The 16,705-nt window shown below is 45.8% G+C and overlaps 1 protein-coding gene across 8 annotated transcripts in view; it reads left to right on the top strand.

Moving 5' to 3' along the window:
* The window catches only part of LOC129705962 (ribosome-binding protein 1-like), a 72,286-nt gene that overhangs the window by 28,840 nt on the left and 26,741 nt on the right, over positions 1–16,705 (top strand). For 5 of the 8 annotated variants that reach the window (XM_055649924.1, XM_055649923.1, XM_055649921.1 and 2 more), the window contains 6 exons: positions 3,342–3,431; positions 3,647–3,736; positions 10,516–10,605; positions 12,785–12,874; positions 14,501–14,590; positions 15,660–15,794. In XM_055649924.1, coding sequence (XP_055505899.1) covers positions 3,342–3,431; positions 3,647–3,736; positions 10,516–10,605; positions 12,785–12,874; positions 14,501–14,590; positions 15,660–15,794 — 585 coding nt within the window. The remainder of the gene's footprint in view (positions 1–3,341; positions 3,432–3,646; positions 3,737–10,515; positions 10,606–12,784; positions 12,875–14,500; positions 14,591–15,659; positions 15,795–16,705) is intronic. The other 3 variants (XM_055649919.1, XM_055649920.1, XM_055649922.1) reach the window with 3 other exon arrangements.

Raw genomic sequence — 16,705 nt, 5'->3', positions numbered from 1 at the left:
GGGCAAGAGTGACCATAATATGGTTGAGTTCTTCATTAGGATGGTGAGTGACATTGTTAATTCAGAAACAATGGTTCTGAACTTAAAGAAAGGTAACTTTGAGGGTATGAGACGTGAATTGGCCAAGATTGACTGGCAATTAATTCTAAAAGGGTTGACGGTGGATATGCAATGGAAGACATTTAAAGACTGCATGGATGAACTACAAAAATTGTTCATCCCAGTTTGGCAAAAGAATAAATCAGGGAAGGTAGTACATCCGTGGATAACAAGGGAAATCAGGGATAGTATCAAAGCGAAGGATGATACTATCCGATTGGGAAAGGGGGAGATGCAGCGAGACCTGGGTGTCATGGTACACCAGTCATTGAAGGTAGGCATGCAGGTGCAGCAGGCAGTAAAGAAAGTGAATGGTATGTTAGCTTTCATTGCAAAAGGATTTGAGTATAGGAGCAGGAAGAAGTTCTACTGCAGTTGTACAGGGTCTTGGTGAGACCACACCTGGAGTATTGCGTACAGTTTTGGTCTCCAAATCTGAGGAATTGGACATTATTGCCATAGAGGGAGTGCAGAGAAGGTTCACCAGACTGATTCCTGGGATGTCAGGACTGTCTTATGAAGAAAGACTGGATAGACTTGGTTTATACTCTCTAGAATTTAGGAGATTGAGAGGGGATCTTATAGAAACTTAGAAAATTCTTAAGGGGTTGGACAGGCTAGATGCAGGAAGATTGTTCCCGATGTTGGGGAAGTCCAGGACAAGGGGTCACAGCTTAAGGATAAGGGGGAAATCCTTTAAAACCGAGATGAGAAGAACTTTTTTCACACAGAGAGTGGTGAATCTCTGGAACTCTCTGCCACAGAGGGTAGTTGAGGCCAGTTCATTGGCTATATTTAAGAGGGAGTTAGATGTGACCCTTGTGGCTAAGGGGATCATGGGGTATGGAGAGAAGGCAGGTACGGGATACTGAGTTGGATGATCAGCCATGATCATATTGAATGGCGGTGCAGGCTCGAAGGGCCGAATGTCCTACTCCTGCACCTAATTTCTATGTTTCTATGTTTCTATTCACTAGAAGTTTCAAGGATGAATGGGGATCTTATAGAAACATATAAAATTATAAAGGGACTGGACAAGCTAGATACAGGAAAAATGTTCCCAATGTTGGGCGAGTCCAGAACCAGGGGCCAGTCTCAGAATAAAGGGGAAGACTGAGGTGAGGAAAAGCATTTTCACCCAGAGAGTTGTGAATTTGTGGAATTCCCTGCCACAGGGGGCAGTGGAGGCCAAGTCACTGGATGGATTTAAGAGAGAGTTAGATAGATCTCTCGGGGATAGTGGAATCAAGGGATATGGGGAGAAGGCAGGCACGGGTTATTGATTGGGGACGATCAGCCATGATCACAATGAATGGCGGTGCTGGCTCGAAGGTCCGAAGCGCCCCTCCCCCCCCACTGCACCTATTTTGTATGGTTCTATGTCTATGTTTCTAGTAGAGGGTCAGAGCTATAGGCAGAGGTTGAGTAGTCTGGGACTCTACGTACATAGGTTTAAGGTGAAGGGGAATAGATTGAATAGGAATCTGTGGCATAACTTTTCTGCAGGAGTGAGATACAGATCCTTTGGCAGATGAAGACTTCACTGTGGGGAAGAATAATAAAGTTCCTTGAGGTGTCTAAAGAAGAGTTTCGACCCGAAACGTTGCCTATCTCCATCGCTCCATAGATGCTGCCCCACCCACTGAGTTTCCCCAGCATTTTTGTCTACATTTTGTCCAGCATCTCATATACCTTGTCTCAGGCTGTGTTGCCATTATCACATCTGAGAGACTTTCTTTTATTTTAATGCGGGTGGTAGGCGGTCGCATGGTGTAACCGGGCGCCATAGAGCTGGGCTAGGGCAGACCAGAAGGAAGAGGTGAACTGGGCCCCCCTGTCGGTGGAAATGTCGGATTGCACCAAACCTGGTGACCCAGTGGGCCGCTATAGCCCGAGCGTAAGTTGCGGCGGAGGTATCAGAAAGCGGGATCGCCTCTGGCCACCGCGTGAAACGGTCCACGATAGTGAGCAGGTGCATGGCACCGCGGGACTGATGCAAGGGACCTACAAGGTCGACATGCACGTGCTGGAACCTACCCTCGGGGAGCGCAAACTCCTGCACGGGGGGCCGCATGTGTTGCTGGACCTTGGAGGTCTGACAAGATACACAGGCACGGGCCCAGGCAGCCAGCTGTTTACAGAGCCCATGCCAGACGAACTTGGCCGCTACCAGCGCGGACGTCGCCCGAATGGATGGGTGAGCCAGGCCATGAACGGCGTCGAAGACCCGCCGTCTCCAACTGATGGGGACGATAGGGCGGGCGCGACCGGTGGAGACATCGCACACGACCATGGTGCGTACAGCTCCGCAAGGCACTTCGGCCAGCCGAAGGTCTGAAACCGCGGTGCAGTAGGCTTCCATACCTGCGTCCGCCCGCTGCACTGTTGACAGCACGTGGGTTGACCAACATGCTATCGTTGCCCAGGGCTGCCTTGGCACCATCGATGGCCGCATCCGCCTCCTCGGACCACACGAGGTCCCGCGATTTACACGCCAGGCACCGGATCAGGGGCTGCATGATGTCAGCAACTGCCGGCATGAAACGGTGATAAAAATTCACCATACCGACAAACTCCTGTAGTCCCCTCACGGTGAGCGGCCTGGGGAACAGCCGAATGGCCTCGACCTTCACGGGGAGCGATGCAGCGCCTTGTGGGGTAACGCTGTGCCCCAGGAAGGAAACGAAGCGGAGGCCAAACTGGCATTTCGCTGGGTTAATATAGATTAAACAATAGACAATAGGTGCAGGAGTTGCCCATTCGGCCCTTCGACCCAGCACCGCCATTCAATGTGATCATGGCTGATCATCCCCAATCAGTACCCCATTCCTGCCTTCTCCCCATATCCCCTGACTCCGCTATTTTTAAGAGCCCTATCTATCTCTCTCTGGAAAACATCCAGAGAACCCGCCTCCACTGCCCTCTGAGGCAGAGAATGCCACAGACTCACAACTGTGAATAAAAGTGTTTCCTCGTCTCCGTTCTAAATGGCTTACTCCTTATTCTTAAACTGTGGCCCCCGGTTCTGGACTCCCCTTAATGACGATGCCGTGTTCGCGGAGACGCTGAAACAAAGACCGGATGTGGGTGACGTTCTCCACTTGCGAGGCGCTGGCGACCAGAATGTCGTCCAAATAAATGAACACAAGTTCCTCGATGTGTGATCCTGTTTCTCATATACCTTGTCTCAGGCTGTGTTGCTATTATCACATCTGAGAGACTTTATTTTTCTTTAAATACAGTGCCCAAGTCAGATGCTGCCACAGGGAGTTGTGATGAAGGTGAACAGAACACAGAGAGGCAGGATATCCAAAATACAGGACCAAGTGAAGGTAAGTCATTTCTCAAATCATCCAGAGTATTGTTGGTCTTTCAGTGGCATTTGATGTCCAGCCATTGTCTGTAGACTGTACATGATTTATATTTAGTTAATCCTTGCAAATATTATATACAATATTCAGGTCAATAATCAAATATGTGGAATTTTCTGTTTGGAACTCCACGTATTCAAGTTCAGTTATTGTCACGTTGCTGTGTTTTAATACAGCGCCGGATTCATATGTCACCACAGGAAGTCCCCATGAGGGTAAAAGGGAAAAGGAGAATCGGGAAAAACAAACTGCAGGAAAACAGGAAGGTAAGGCTTTTGCTGAATTACAGAACATAGAACAGTACAGCACAGGAACAGGCCCTTCAGCCCACAATGTCTATGCTGAACATGATGCCAAGACCATCAATTAGCTACCTGCACATAACCCATATCCCTCCATTAACAGCATATCCGTGTGTCTATCCAAAAACCTCTGAAAGGTCACTATCGTATCAGCCTCGACCACCACCCCTGGCAGCGCGTTCCAGCCACCCACCACCCACCATCCACCACCTACTATGTATAAAACCTGCCCAGCACATAGTCATAGTCACAGAGTCATAGAGTGATACAGTGTGGAAACAGGCCCTACGGCCCAACTTGCCCACACCGGTCAATATGTCCCAGCTACACTTGTCCCAGCTGTCCACATTTGTTCCATAATCCTCCAAACAAGTCCCAACCATTTACCTGTCTAACTGTTCATTAAATGTTGACAGGGTCTTGGTGAGACCACACCTGGAGTATTGTGTACAGTTTTGGTCTCCAAATCTGAGGAAGGACATTATTGCCATAGAGGGAGTGCAGAGAAGGTTCACCAGACTGATTCCTGGGATGTCAGGACTGTCTTATGAAGAAAGACTGGATAGATTCGGCTTGTACTCGCTAGAATTTAGGAGATTGAGGGGGGATCTTATAGAAACTTACAAAATTATTAAGGGATTGGACAGGCTAGATGCAGGGAGATTGTTCCCGATGTTGGGGAAGTCCAGGACAAGGGGTCACAGCTTAAGGATAGAGGGGATATCCTTTAGGACCGAGATGAGAAAAACATTTTTCACACAGAGAGTGGTGAATCTCTGGAACTCTCTGCCACAGAAAGTAATTGAGGCCAGTTCATTGGCTATATTTAAGAGGGAGTTAGGTGTGGTCCTTGTGGCTAAAGGGATCAGGGGGTATGGAGAGAAGGCAGGTACGGGATACTGAGTTGGATGATCAGCCATGATCACTTTGAATGGCGGTGCAGGCTCGAAGGGCCGAATGGCCTACTCCTGCACGTATTTTCTATGTTTCTATGTTTCTATTAGTCCCTGCCTGAACTACCTCCTCTTGTTCCATACACCAACCTCCCTTTGTGAGATTATTGTTACCTCTCAGATGCCAATTAAATCTTTTCCCCTTCACCTTAAACCTGGTCCTTGGTTCACCTACTCTGAGCAAGGGGCTCTGTGCATCTGGATATCTACTTTAAATGTTGCCCCTCTCATCTTAAAGCTGTAGCATTTGTATCTCGCATCTTGGGAAAAAGGTTCTGACTGTCTAACCTGTCTATGGCTCTTATAATTTTACAAACTATCAGGTAAATTCACAAAGATGGCACATTATCTGTGTGCAAATCCACATATTCATGTTCAGTTGTTCCTCTTTGTGTGCTCTGCCCTTAAATCTTTTTTTCCACCTGCAAGTGTAGATCTTTTAAATCTTATTTTCTTCCTTTATGTATAGAACTATATTCTGCACTTCATCTTCCCCTTTGACTTGATTGTATTTATGGCTGTTACACCTGATCTGGTTGGATTGCTGCAAAACAAAGCTTTTCACTGTACCTCAGTACATGTGACAATAATAAACCTGAAGCTAAACCACGTGATTTTACTAGAATAAGATCTTCTGCCATGAGACACAAGCGCACTTGCTGAATTGTTTCAATCTATATTCCCTGAGTTGACAGAGAGACATTTTGTCCAGTGTGAATATCCCAGAATTGTTCATTCTGAAGTCTAGTAAACATTTGTCTTGTAGCAGGGACGGGATAGTCATAGAGTGATACAGCGTGGAAACAAGCTCTTCAGCCCAACTTGCCCACACTGGCCAACATGTCCCAGCAATCAGATCTGTAAGACACAATCTCCCACGTACAAAACCATGCTGACTTTCCCAAATCAGCCTTTGTATAAATGTCTGTATATCCTATCCCTCAGAATACTATCTAGTAACTTTCCAACTACAGATGTAAAGCTCACTGCCCTATAGATCGGTTTGTACTCGCTAGAATTTAGAAGATTGAGGGGGAATCTTATAGAAACTTACAAAATTCTTAAGGGGTTGGACAGGCTAGATGCAGGAAGATTGTTCCCGATGCTGGGGAAGTCCAGAACAAGGGGTCACAGTTTAAGGATAAGGGGGAAATCTTTTAGGACCGAGATGAGGAAAACTTTCTTCACACAGAGAGTGGTGAATCTCTGGAATTCTCTCCCGCAGAAGGTAGTTGAGGCCAGTTCATAGGCTATATTTAAGAGGGAGTTAGATGTGGCCCTTGTGGCTAAAGGGATCAGGGGGTATGGAGAGAAGGCAGGTACAGGATACTGAGTTGGATGATCATATTGAATGGCGGTGCAGGCTCGAAGAGCCGAATGGCCTACTCCTGCACCTATTTTCTATGTTCCTATACTGTTGGACCAGAAGGACTGCAAATCTTCAATACCTTGACATTCGAAACGGCATCAGATATCTGTGATGTGAAAGTCATCATCCACAAGATGTCGATCATCATCATAGGAGAGCCGAATGAAACATATGAAAGATTTATTTTCAATAAACGAGACCAGAAATCAGGGGAAAGCATTGAATCAAATGTTGCAGAGCTGAAGTAGCTTGCTAAAACATGCAACTTCTGAGTGCCTTAGAGAAAGCCTCATTCGAGATCGCATCGTCATTGGTATTGAGGACCAGTCAACTAGGAAGACACTCCTTCAGAAGAGGAATCTGACACTGCAGGGGATTGTGGACATATGTAGATCCTCGGAGGTAGCAGCAGCAAGAATGCAGGTCATCGGCGAAGAGACGACAATACATAAGGTGGAACGATTCAAACCGAGGGAGAAGATGGTTGATTTTCCTTCACAGAGGAAGAATCAGGGACTAGTCAAGTGTAAGTTTTGTGCAAGGATACAAACGTAGGAAGGAGGAATGCCCAGCCTATGGGAAGGACTGCAAAAGATGCGGACGACAAAACCACTTCACCTGCTGCTGCACGTAGAGGAAGGAGAGCATGCAGAAACGGGGTCTGCACAAGGTCGTAGAGACATCTGACACAACGTCCATTTCCGACACAGAGTTTGTGAGTTGCTTTGAGATCAATGCAGCTGGAAACAATTCCTCTTCAGGCCTACTCGCTGAGATGCAGGTCGGCACAGAAGCCATCATTTTTCAGGTTGAATCTGGTGCTAGTGTTAATGTGATTTCCAATGATCTTGTACCCAACAATGAGGACATTAGACGAGAGAAAATCATCTTAAAGATATACAACGGATCCAACCTGCTGGCGGAAGGTAGGACGAAAGTCATACTCCGGAAAGAGAGGAACAACACGAAGTACCATGTTCACTTCATAGTGCTAGAGAAAGGCTGGCTCACACCACTCCAGAGCGACAAAGCTACACAACTGATGAAACTCATCACGGTTCACTACGAGAACTTCAAGAGCCTGAATGTCTTTGATGACGAAAGACCTGGGAGACTGCCTGGCAAGGCCAAGTTGGTAACTAGGATGGAGGATGTGACCCATCACAGTGTTCTGCAAAGCCGGTACCTGTAGCCATGAAAGAGAAGATCATGAATGGTCTCATGAAGCTGGTCGAGCAGGACATCTTGACTAAAGTCGAAGAACCAACTGAGTGGTGTAGCAGGCTGGTCGTTACGGAGGAAAAGGACAGCACAGAGTTGAGGTTCTGCATAGATCCTAGACCCCTCAAAGTCCTGTAAAGGGAAATCCACAGGCTACCAGTCATAGAGGACATACTCCCTGAGCTGTCCAATGCGATGATTTTCTGCAAATTCGATCTGAAGCCAGGATAACTCCACTGCGAACTAGATGAGGAGAGCAATTTCCTAACAACCATGAACATTCCTTTTGGGAGATATCGCTGGAAGAGGTGGCCATTTGGACTGTAAGTAAGTACAGAGATCTTCCAGAAGTAGCTGCAACAAGCACTAGAAGGATTAAAGGGAGTGGAATGTGTTGCAGATGCCATCATCCTATTCGGAGTAGGGGACACCAGAGAAGATGCAGAAAGGAATCACGATGCAAGACTGCAAGATCTTCTTCAGCGATACAGTCAGAGCGATCAAGCTGAACCGGAAGAAGTCGGCAGTGAAAACTACATGTTTCACATCTCTAGGACATAGTTATAGATCGTGGCCTGAAACTGGATCGGAAGAAGATCCAAGCTATCCTAGAGATGCCCAAACCAACCAATCCAACAGAAATCCAAAGATTACAAGGCAGTGTAAACTACTTGGCAAGATTCCTGCCAATGTTGTCGGACACATTCGAGCCTTTGACGCGATTGACCCACAAGGAAACAGAGTGGGAATGGTCATCAGAACATGACATGGCAATGTCAAAGATCAAGGATCTGTTGACAACGGCACCTATCCTTGCATACTACACACCAGATGAACAGCTGACCATACAATGTGATGCAAGGCAGGTTCTAGGTGCAACACTTATGCAGAAAGGACAACCACTGTCCTATGTGAGTCGAGCATTGACCCCAACCGAGCAGAGATATGTTCAGATTGAGAAGGAGGCACTAGCAATAGTGTTTGCCCTCCAGCGCTTCCATCAGTAAAACCTACGGACAGAGAGTGATCATTCAGAGTGACCACAAGCCGTTGGAAGTCATTGTCAAAAAGCCTCTGCATAGAGGATCAAGACGTCTCCATGGCATGATGATGAGGATGCTACACTATGACATCAAGATCAAGTGGGTAAAGGGAAACGACATGCATCTAGCAGATATGTTCTCCCGAGCATACCTCCCTGACACCACAGGATCAACCAGATTCACTGGTCAACGTAATTAAGTCCTTGAGCATGGGAGAGGACAAGGTCAAACGCATCCAATCCCATATCTGGGAAGATGAAACACTACAAACAGTTAAGAGAGTAATCCAAAATGGATGATCAGATTACAAGGCAGAAGTCCCAGAGGCAGCACAACCATACTTCAATCTCAGAGATGAGTTGAGTGTGCAAGACGGCCTATTATTCAGAGGAGAATGAGTTGTAATCCCTGTCACTCTATGTAAAGATATGAAAGATATTCATTTTCTGGCCCGGAATGAACTCTGATGTGAAGCCATTCATTTCAAACTGTGAAGTCTGCAGGACGCACGAACAACAGAATCAGAAAGAAACTCTGATGCCCCATGACCTCCTAGATCGACCATGGGAGAAAGTGGGAACCAATATGTTTGAACGAGAGAGTGAACAGAAGTCCTGAACAAAGACTACATGGAAGGAGAACAAGAACAGCACTTCCAACTACATCAAACCTCCTCAAACCACATGGTGCTGAGATACTCACAGAAGAGAGGAAAAGGATGAAGGATTTGCAAGGAAAACTGTCAAAAATCTACAACCATCATGCCAAGGATCTGCCAATCCTGGAAGAAGGTGATGTCGTAAGACTCAAACCCTATAAACTAGAAGATACCGGATGGCAGAGAGCAAGTTCCAAACTGACTGGATGAGAGATCTTACGAAGTCGAGACAGTCAGGACTTCTAATCCGACATAATCGAGTGGATCTGAAGAAGACCGGAGAACTACCCCCACACATAACTGCTGAGAAACCACCAGACGCGGAGAAGACTGAGAAACCTTTGAAATGATGAAATGAAATGAAAAGATTCAACCTCAGCTGACACAAAATATACCAACACAACAAGCATCACCAGAAAAAGATGCAACTCGTGAAACTCATAACACAGAGAAATCTAAACAAAAACAAGAGAACAAGAGAAGAAACTAGAAGTGATGCACAGAATGTACACACGTAAAGACTTTTGAAAGAAACACCATCACAAAGACTAGGGCAGGAAGAGCTGTCGGACCGCCGGAGAGGTACAAAGTAATGTGTCACAAAGTAATGTGTTTTGTTGCGATGTACCTACATGCTTATGAGAAGAAAGCATGTGAACATTATTTTATGTTATTGAAATGTCACAATTGTGACTATGATTGAAATTGTGAGATAAGACAGAACAGTTGTTTTATTTTATTAAGTTAAACCATATTACTACGGTGTAATATTATGAAAAGTGTTTAAGTTTACTTTGTTTTGGATCGTTGGAAATGTAATCCCAAAATGTCTAAAAGGAAAGGATGTGACAATATTCATGTAATTTATGTGTATGAGCTGTACTCATTCTCGCACATGCTCAGTAAATCAGTCTGTGACCTTTGATTTGGAATTAAATCATTCCAGTTTTTGATCCCAATACGAGTGTGTGCGCAGCCATCTTTCTCTGTATATTATGTGCTAGTTTACTTATTTTGTAAGCAGACATATATCAAAACAGATATGGACCAAATCTGGGCAACTGGGACTAGTGTAGCTGGGACATGTTGGTCGATGTGGGCAAGTTGGGCCACAATGTATCACTCTATGAATCTAAGTGCACTTGCCGAATTGTTTCATATTATATTCCCTGGGTTGACAGAGAGACATTTTATCCAGTGTGAATAGCCCAGAAATGTTCATTCTGAAGTCTATTACACATTTGGCTTACAGCCTGGACAGGATCAGAGGAAATTTAATGTCAAGATTGATATATTTAACTAAATAACAATTGTACGTAACTTTTGCAGCAGCAACCTTTAGTCAGGTTAAGGCTTCTCTTTTTGAGCTCTTAAAATTATTGGTGGGAAACTACAAAAGTTCGAGACCTGTGATCCAGCTACTCGGAATGTGTTGGGATACCTCATCTCAGGCAGTGTTGTCATCATTACATGTGAGACCTTCTTGTGTTTTAATACAGTGCCGGGTTCAGATGCCATCACAGGACGTCCCGTTGAGGATCAAAATCAAGCAAGGAATCTGGAAAATCCAAGTGCAGTAAAACAGGAAGGTAATGCTTTTGCTGAAACATAGAACAGTACAGCACAGGAACAGGCCCTTCAGCCCATAATGTCTGTGCTGAACATGATGCCAAGACCATCAATTACCTACCTGTACATAACCCATATCCCTCTATTCCCAGTATATCCGTGTGTGTATCTCAAAGCCTCTTAAACGTCACTATCATATCTGCCTCCACAACCACCTCTGGCAGCGCGTCCCAGTCACCCACCACCCTCTGTGTATAAAACCTGCACAGCACATAGTCATAGTCACAGTCATAGAGTGAGACAGTGGGGAAACAAGCCCTATGGCCCAACTTGCCCACACCGGCCAACATGTCCCAGCTACACTTGTCCCAGCTGCCCGTGTTAGTTCCATAATCCTCTAAACAAGTCCTATTTTGTATCTCGCATCCTGGAAAAAAGGTTCTGACTGTCTACCCTGTCTATTGCTCTTAGAATTTTATAAATTATCAGGTAAATTCACAAAGTGTGCAACTCCACACATTCATGCTCAGTTGTTACTCTTTGTGTGCTCTGCCCTTTAAAATATTTTATTGCACCTGCAAGTGTAGACCTTTTAAATCTTATTTTCTTCCTGTAAGTATAAACTATATTCTGCACTTCATCTTCCCCTTTGAATTGATTGTATTTATGGCTGGTACACCTGATCTGGTTGGATTGCTGCAAAACAAAGCTTTTCACTGAACCTCAGTACATGTGACAATAATAAATCTGAAGCTAAACCACATGATTTGACTAGAATAAGATCTTCTGCAATGAGACACAAGCGCATTTGCTGAATTGTTTCAATCTATATTCCCTGGGTTGACAGAGAGACATTTTGTCCAGTGTGAATATCCCAGAATTGTTCATTCTGAAGTCTAGTAAACATTTGTCTTGTAGCAGGGACGGGATAGTCATAGAGTCATAGAGTGATACAGTGTGGAAACATGTACTTCGGCCCAACTTGCCCACACTGGCCAACATGTCCCAGCTACACTAGTCCCAAATGCCTGCACTTGGTCCCTATCCCTCCAAACTTGTCCTATCCATGTACCTGTCTAACAGTTTCTCAAACGTTGGGATAGTCCCAGCCTCAACTACCTCCTCTGGCAGCTTGTTCCATACACCCACCATCCTTTGTGTGAAAACGTTATGCCACAGATTCCTATTAAATCTATTCCCCTTCACCTTAAACCTATGTACATAGAGTCCCAGCCTACTCAACCTCTGCCTATAGCTCTGACCCTCTACTCCTGGCAACATCCTCGTAAATCTTCTATGTTCCCTTCCCAGCTTGACAACATCTTTCCTATAACACGGTGCCAAGAACTGAACACAATACTCTAAATGTGGCCTCACCAACGGCTTGTACAACCTCATCTTGTCTTCCCAACTTCTATACTCAATACACCGGCTGATGAAGGACAATGTGTCAAAAGCTGTGTATGTTCTGACTGCTAGCTTTCCCAATTTGAGTCCCTCCCCCAACCATACTAGTTTAAAGTCTCCCCAGTAGCCTTTGCAAATCTCCCCGCCAGGATATTGGTCCCCCTCGAGTTCAAGTGCAACCCGTCCTTTCTGTACAGGTCGCACCTTCCCCAAAAGAAGTCCCAATGATCCAGAAACTTGAATCCATACCCATTGCACCAGTCCCTCATCCACTCATTTATCCTCCACCTCGCTCCATTCCTACTTTCATTGTCGCGTGGCACAGGCAGTAATCCTGAGATTGTTACCTTTGCAGTCCTTCTCCTTAACTCTCTACCTAACTCCCTAACTTCTTCCCTGACTCCGCTATTTTTAAGAGCCCTATCTATCTCTCTCTTGAAAGCATCCAGAGAACCCGCCTCCACTGCCCTCTGAGGCAGAGAATTCCACAGACTCACAACTCTCTGTGAGAAAATATGTTTCCTCGTGTCCGTTCTAAATGGCTTACTCCTTATTCTTAAACTGTGGCCCTTGGTTCTGGACTCCCCTTAATGACGAGGCCGTGTTCGCGGAGGCACTGAAACAAAGACCGGATGTGGGTGACGTCCTCCACTTGCGAGGCGCTGGCCACCAGAATGTCGTCCAAATAAATGAACAAAGTTCCTCGATGTGTGATCCTGTTTCTCATGTACATTGTCTCAGGCTGTGTTGCCATTATTACATCTGAGAGACTTTGGTTTCCTTTAAATACAGTGTCCAAGACAGATCCTGCCACAGGGATTTGTGATGAAGGTGAACAGAATACAGAGAGGCAGGATATCCAAAATACAGGACCAAGTGAAGGTAAGGTATTTCTCAAAACATCCAGAGTATTGTTGGCTTTTCAATGACATTTGATGTCTAACCATTGTCTGCAGACTGTACATGATTTATATTTAGTTAATCCTCCGCAACGCCTCCGTTGCCATGCAGTGAGAACGGAGAGGTTGAGAAGGAGTTTCTTCCCAGAGGCAATTCAGACTGTAAACGCCTATCTCACCAGGGACTAACTCTACTGAATGTTTTTCCTTCCATTATTTATTATGTAAAAGAATATGTGTGCTATGATTGTGTTTATAATTTGTTTGGTTGATTTGTTGCTTGTCTTTTGCACAAAAGTCCACGAGCATTGCCACTTTCATTTCACTGCACATCTCGTATGTGTATGTGACAAATAAACTTGACTTGACTTGACACCTTGCTAATATTATATAAAATATTCAGGTCAATACTCTAATATGTGGAATTTTCAGTTTGGGATTACATGCATTCAAGTTCAGTTGTTGTCACCTTGTGAATATAGAAGATAGAACAGTACAGCACAGGAACCGGCCCTTCAGCCCACAATGTCTGTACTGAACATGATGCCAAGACGATCAATTAGCTACCGGCACATAACCCATATCCCTCCATTCCCAGCATGTCCGTGTGTCTATCCGAAAGCCTCTGCTAGGCCACTATCGTATCAACCTCAACCACCACCCCTGGCAGTGCGTTCCAGCCACCCACCACCCACTGTGTATAAAACCTGCCCAGCACATAATCATAGTCACAATCATAGTGTTACCATGTGGAAACCGACCCTAGGGCCAACTTGCCCACACCGGCGAATATGTCCCAGATACATTTGTCCCAGCTGCCCACATTTGTTCCATAACCCTCCAAAGTCTCATCCATTTACATTTACCTGTTTCTTAAATGATGGGATTAGTCCCTGCCTGAAGTACCTCCTCCTGTTCCATGCACCTACCTCCCTTTGTGTGAAAAGCTACCCCTCAGATTCCAATTAAATCTTTTCCCCTTCACCTTAAATCTGGTCCTCGATTCACCTACTCTGAGCAAGAGACTTTGTGCATCTGGATATCTCCTTTAAACATTGCCCCTCTCATCTTAAAGCTGTGCCCTCTAGTATTTGTATCTCGCATCCTGGGAAAAAGGTTCCCTGGCTCTTAGAATTTTACAAACTACGAGGTAAATTCACAAAGATGGCACATTATCTGAGACACATCACTAGTCACAGGCCTCCAGTCCAAAAAGCAACCTTCCACAATCACCCTCTGCTTCCTTCCATGAAGCCAATTTGCTATCCATTCAGCTATCTCTCCTTGGATCCCATGCGATCTAACCTTCCAGAGCAGCCTACCATGCAAAACGATGTCAAATGCCTTTCTGAAATCCATGTAAGATCTGAGGAACTTTGATGTCCGCAGAGACGTATTTAACGAAAGAACAATTGTGCGTGACTTTTGCAGCAGCAACATGCGGATCTTTATTCAGGTTAAGGCTTCTCTTTTGGGCTCTTAAAATGTTGGTGGGAAACTACAAAAGTTCGGGACCTGTGATCCAGCTTCTCGGAATGTGTTGGGATACCTTATCTCAGGCAGTGTTGGCATCGTTACATGTGAGACTCCTTCTTGTATTTTAATACAGCGCCGGATACAAATGTCACCACAGGAAGTCTCGATGGGGGTGAAAATCAAGCAAAGAAACTGGAAAATCCAAGTGCAGTAAAACAGGAAGGTAATGCTTTTGCTGAAACATAGAACATAGAACAGTACAGCACAGGAACAGGCCCTTCAGCCCACAGTCTGTGCTGAACATGATGCCAAGACCATCACTTATCTACCTGTACATAACCCATATCCCTATATTCCCAGCATATCCGTGTGTCTATCCAAAAGCCTCTTAAACGTCACTATCATATCGGCCTCCACCACCACCCCTGGCGGCGCGTTCCAGTCACCCACCACCCACTGTGTATCAAACCTGGCAGCACATAGTCATAGTCACAGAGTCATAGATACAGTGTGGATACAGGCCCTATTACCCAACTTGCCCACACCAGCCAATATGTCCCAGCTACACTTGTCCCAGCTGCCCGCGTTTGTTACATAATACTCCAAACAAGTCCCATCCATGTACCTGTCTAACTGTTTCTTAAATGTTGGGATTGTCCCAAGGTAAAATGGAAAAAGAGAATTGGGAAAAACAAAGTGCAGGAAAACAGGAAGGTAATGCTTTTGCTGAAATATTGAACATAGAACAGTAAAGTGCAGGGACAGGCCCTTCAGCCCACAATATTTGTGCTGGATATGATGCCAAGACCATCAATTAGCTACCTGCACATAACCCATATTCCACCATTCCCTCCAAAAGCCTCTTAAATGCCACTATCGTATCAGCCTCGACCACCACTCCTGGCAGCGTGTTCCAGCCACCCACCACCTACTGTGTATAAAACCTGCCCAGCACATTGTCATAGTCACACAGTCATACAGTGTGGAAACAGGCCCTATGGGCCAACTTGCCCACAACACACCAGCTGCCCACCTGAACTCCTAGATCCCTCTGCTCTACAACACTCCCCAGAGCCCTACTATTCACTGTGTTGGTCTTGCCCATGTTATTCTTTCCAAAATGCAACACCTCACACTTCTCTGTATTAAGTTCCATCAACCATTCCTCAGCCCACCTGGCCAATCAATCAAGATCCCACTGCAATCTTTCACAACCATCTTCACAATCATTAGAAACACCCACTTTTGTATCATTAGCAAAGTTGCTAATTTTGTTGTGTATTACCATACAGGTGCACAACCTTTTATCCGGAGTTCCGGAAACCGAAAAACTCCGAACACCGGCCATTTTTCCCAGGATGTCGTCTGCACACCAAAGCTCGCGTTTGGCGCCAATCTTGACCCGAAACGACCCACGGTCAACCCAGGTCTGTACTACTGTAGCGGCTGCCTCTTCCCCGGAGACCAGGGAGACACTTAAACATCTGTAAATCATTGCTTAAATGTTAGTCAGTTAGTTTGGATGGCTTTTATGTGAAGGGGTGGAAGGGGTGAAGGGGTAAACTTTAATTCTTAGTCCCCTACCTGGTCGGAGAGGCGGGGAGCGGTCAATGCCTTACCGGGTCGCCGTGCAGTAAGCTCCGCAGCGCTGTGGCTGCCAACTCCCAGCTGGGGCTGCGGGCGTCCGGCCGCGGGCGGCGCCGGTTGTAGCTCCGACCCTGGCAACTCTACTTCTGGCTGCACGGCGCTCCAAATCCAGCGCCGCCCGCGGCCGGACGCCCGCAGCCCCTGCTCCGCGAATGTTGGGAGTCGGCGGCGTGTCAGCGCTGGGATACCCGCGGGGAGCGGGCAATGCCTTACCGGGTCGCCATGCGGTAGGCTCAGGAGCGCTGTGGCCGCCGACTCCCAACATTCAAGGAGCTGTGGCTGCGGGCGTCCAGCCGCGGGCGGCGCTGGATTTGGAGCCAGGCAACATTCTAGTAAATCTCCTCTGTACTCTCTCTATTTTGTTGACATCCTTCCTATAATTAGGCGACCAAAATTGTACACCATACTCAAGAATTGGCCTCACCAATGCCTTGTACAATTTTAACATTACATCCCAACTTCTATACTCAATGCTCTGATTTATAAAGGCCAGCACACCAAAAGCTTTCTTTACCACCCTATCTACATGAGATTCCACTTTCAGGGAACTGTGCACAATTATTCCCAGATCCCTCTGTTCACCTACATTCTTCAATTCCCTACCATTTACCATGTACGTCCTATTTTGATTTGTCCTGCCAAGATGTAGCACCTCACACTTATCAGCATTAAACTCCATCTGTCATCTTTC

The sequence above is a fragment of the Leucoraja erinacea genome, chromosome 18 (assembly GCF_028641065.1).
Source record: "Leucoraja erinacea ecotype New England chromosome 18, Leri_hhj_1, whole genome shotgun sequence".
In the NCBI taxonomy this organism is placed as follows: domain Eukaryota; kingdom Metazoa; phylum Chordata; class Chondrichthyes; order Rajiformes; family Rajidae; genus Leucoraja; species Leucoraja erinaceus.
The sequence above is the reverse complement of the archived record's forward strand: the minus strand, read 5'-3'. Positions and strand labels throughout refer to the sequence as shown.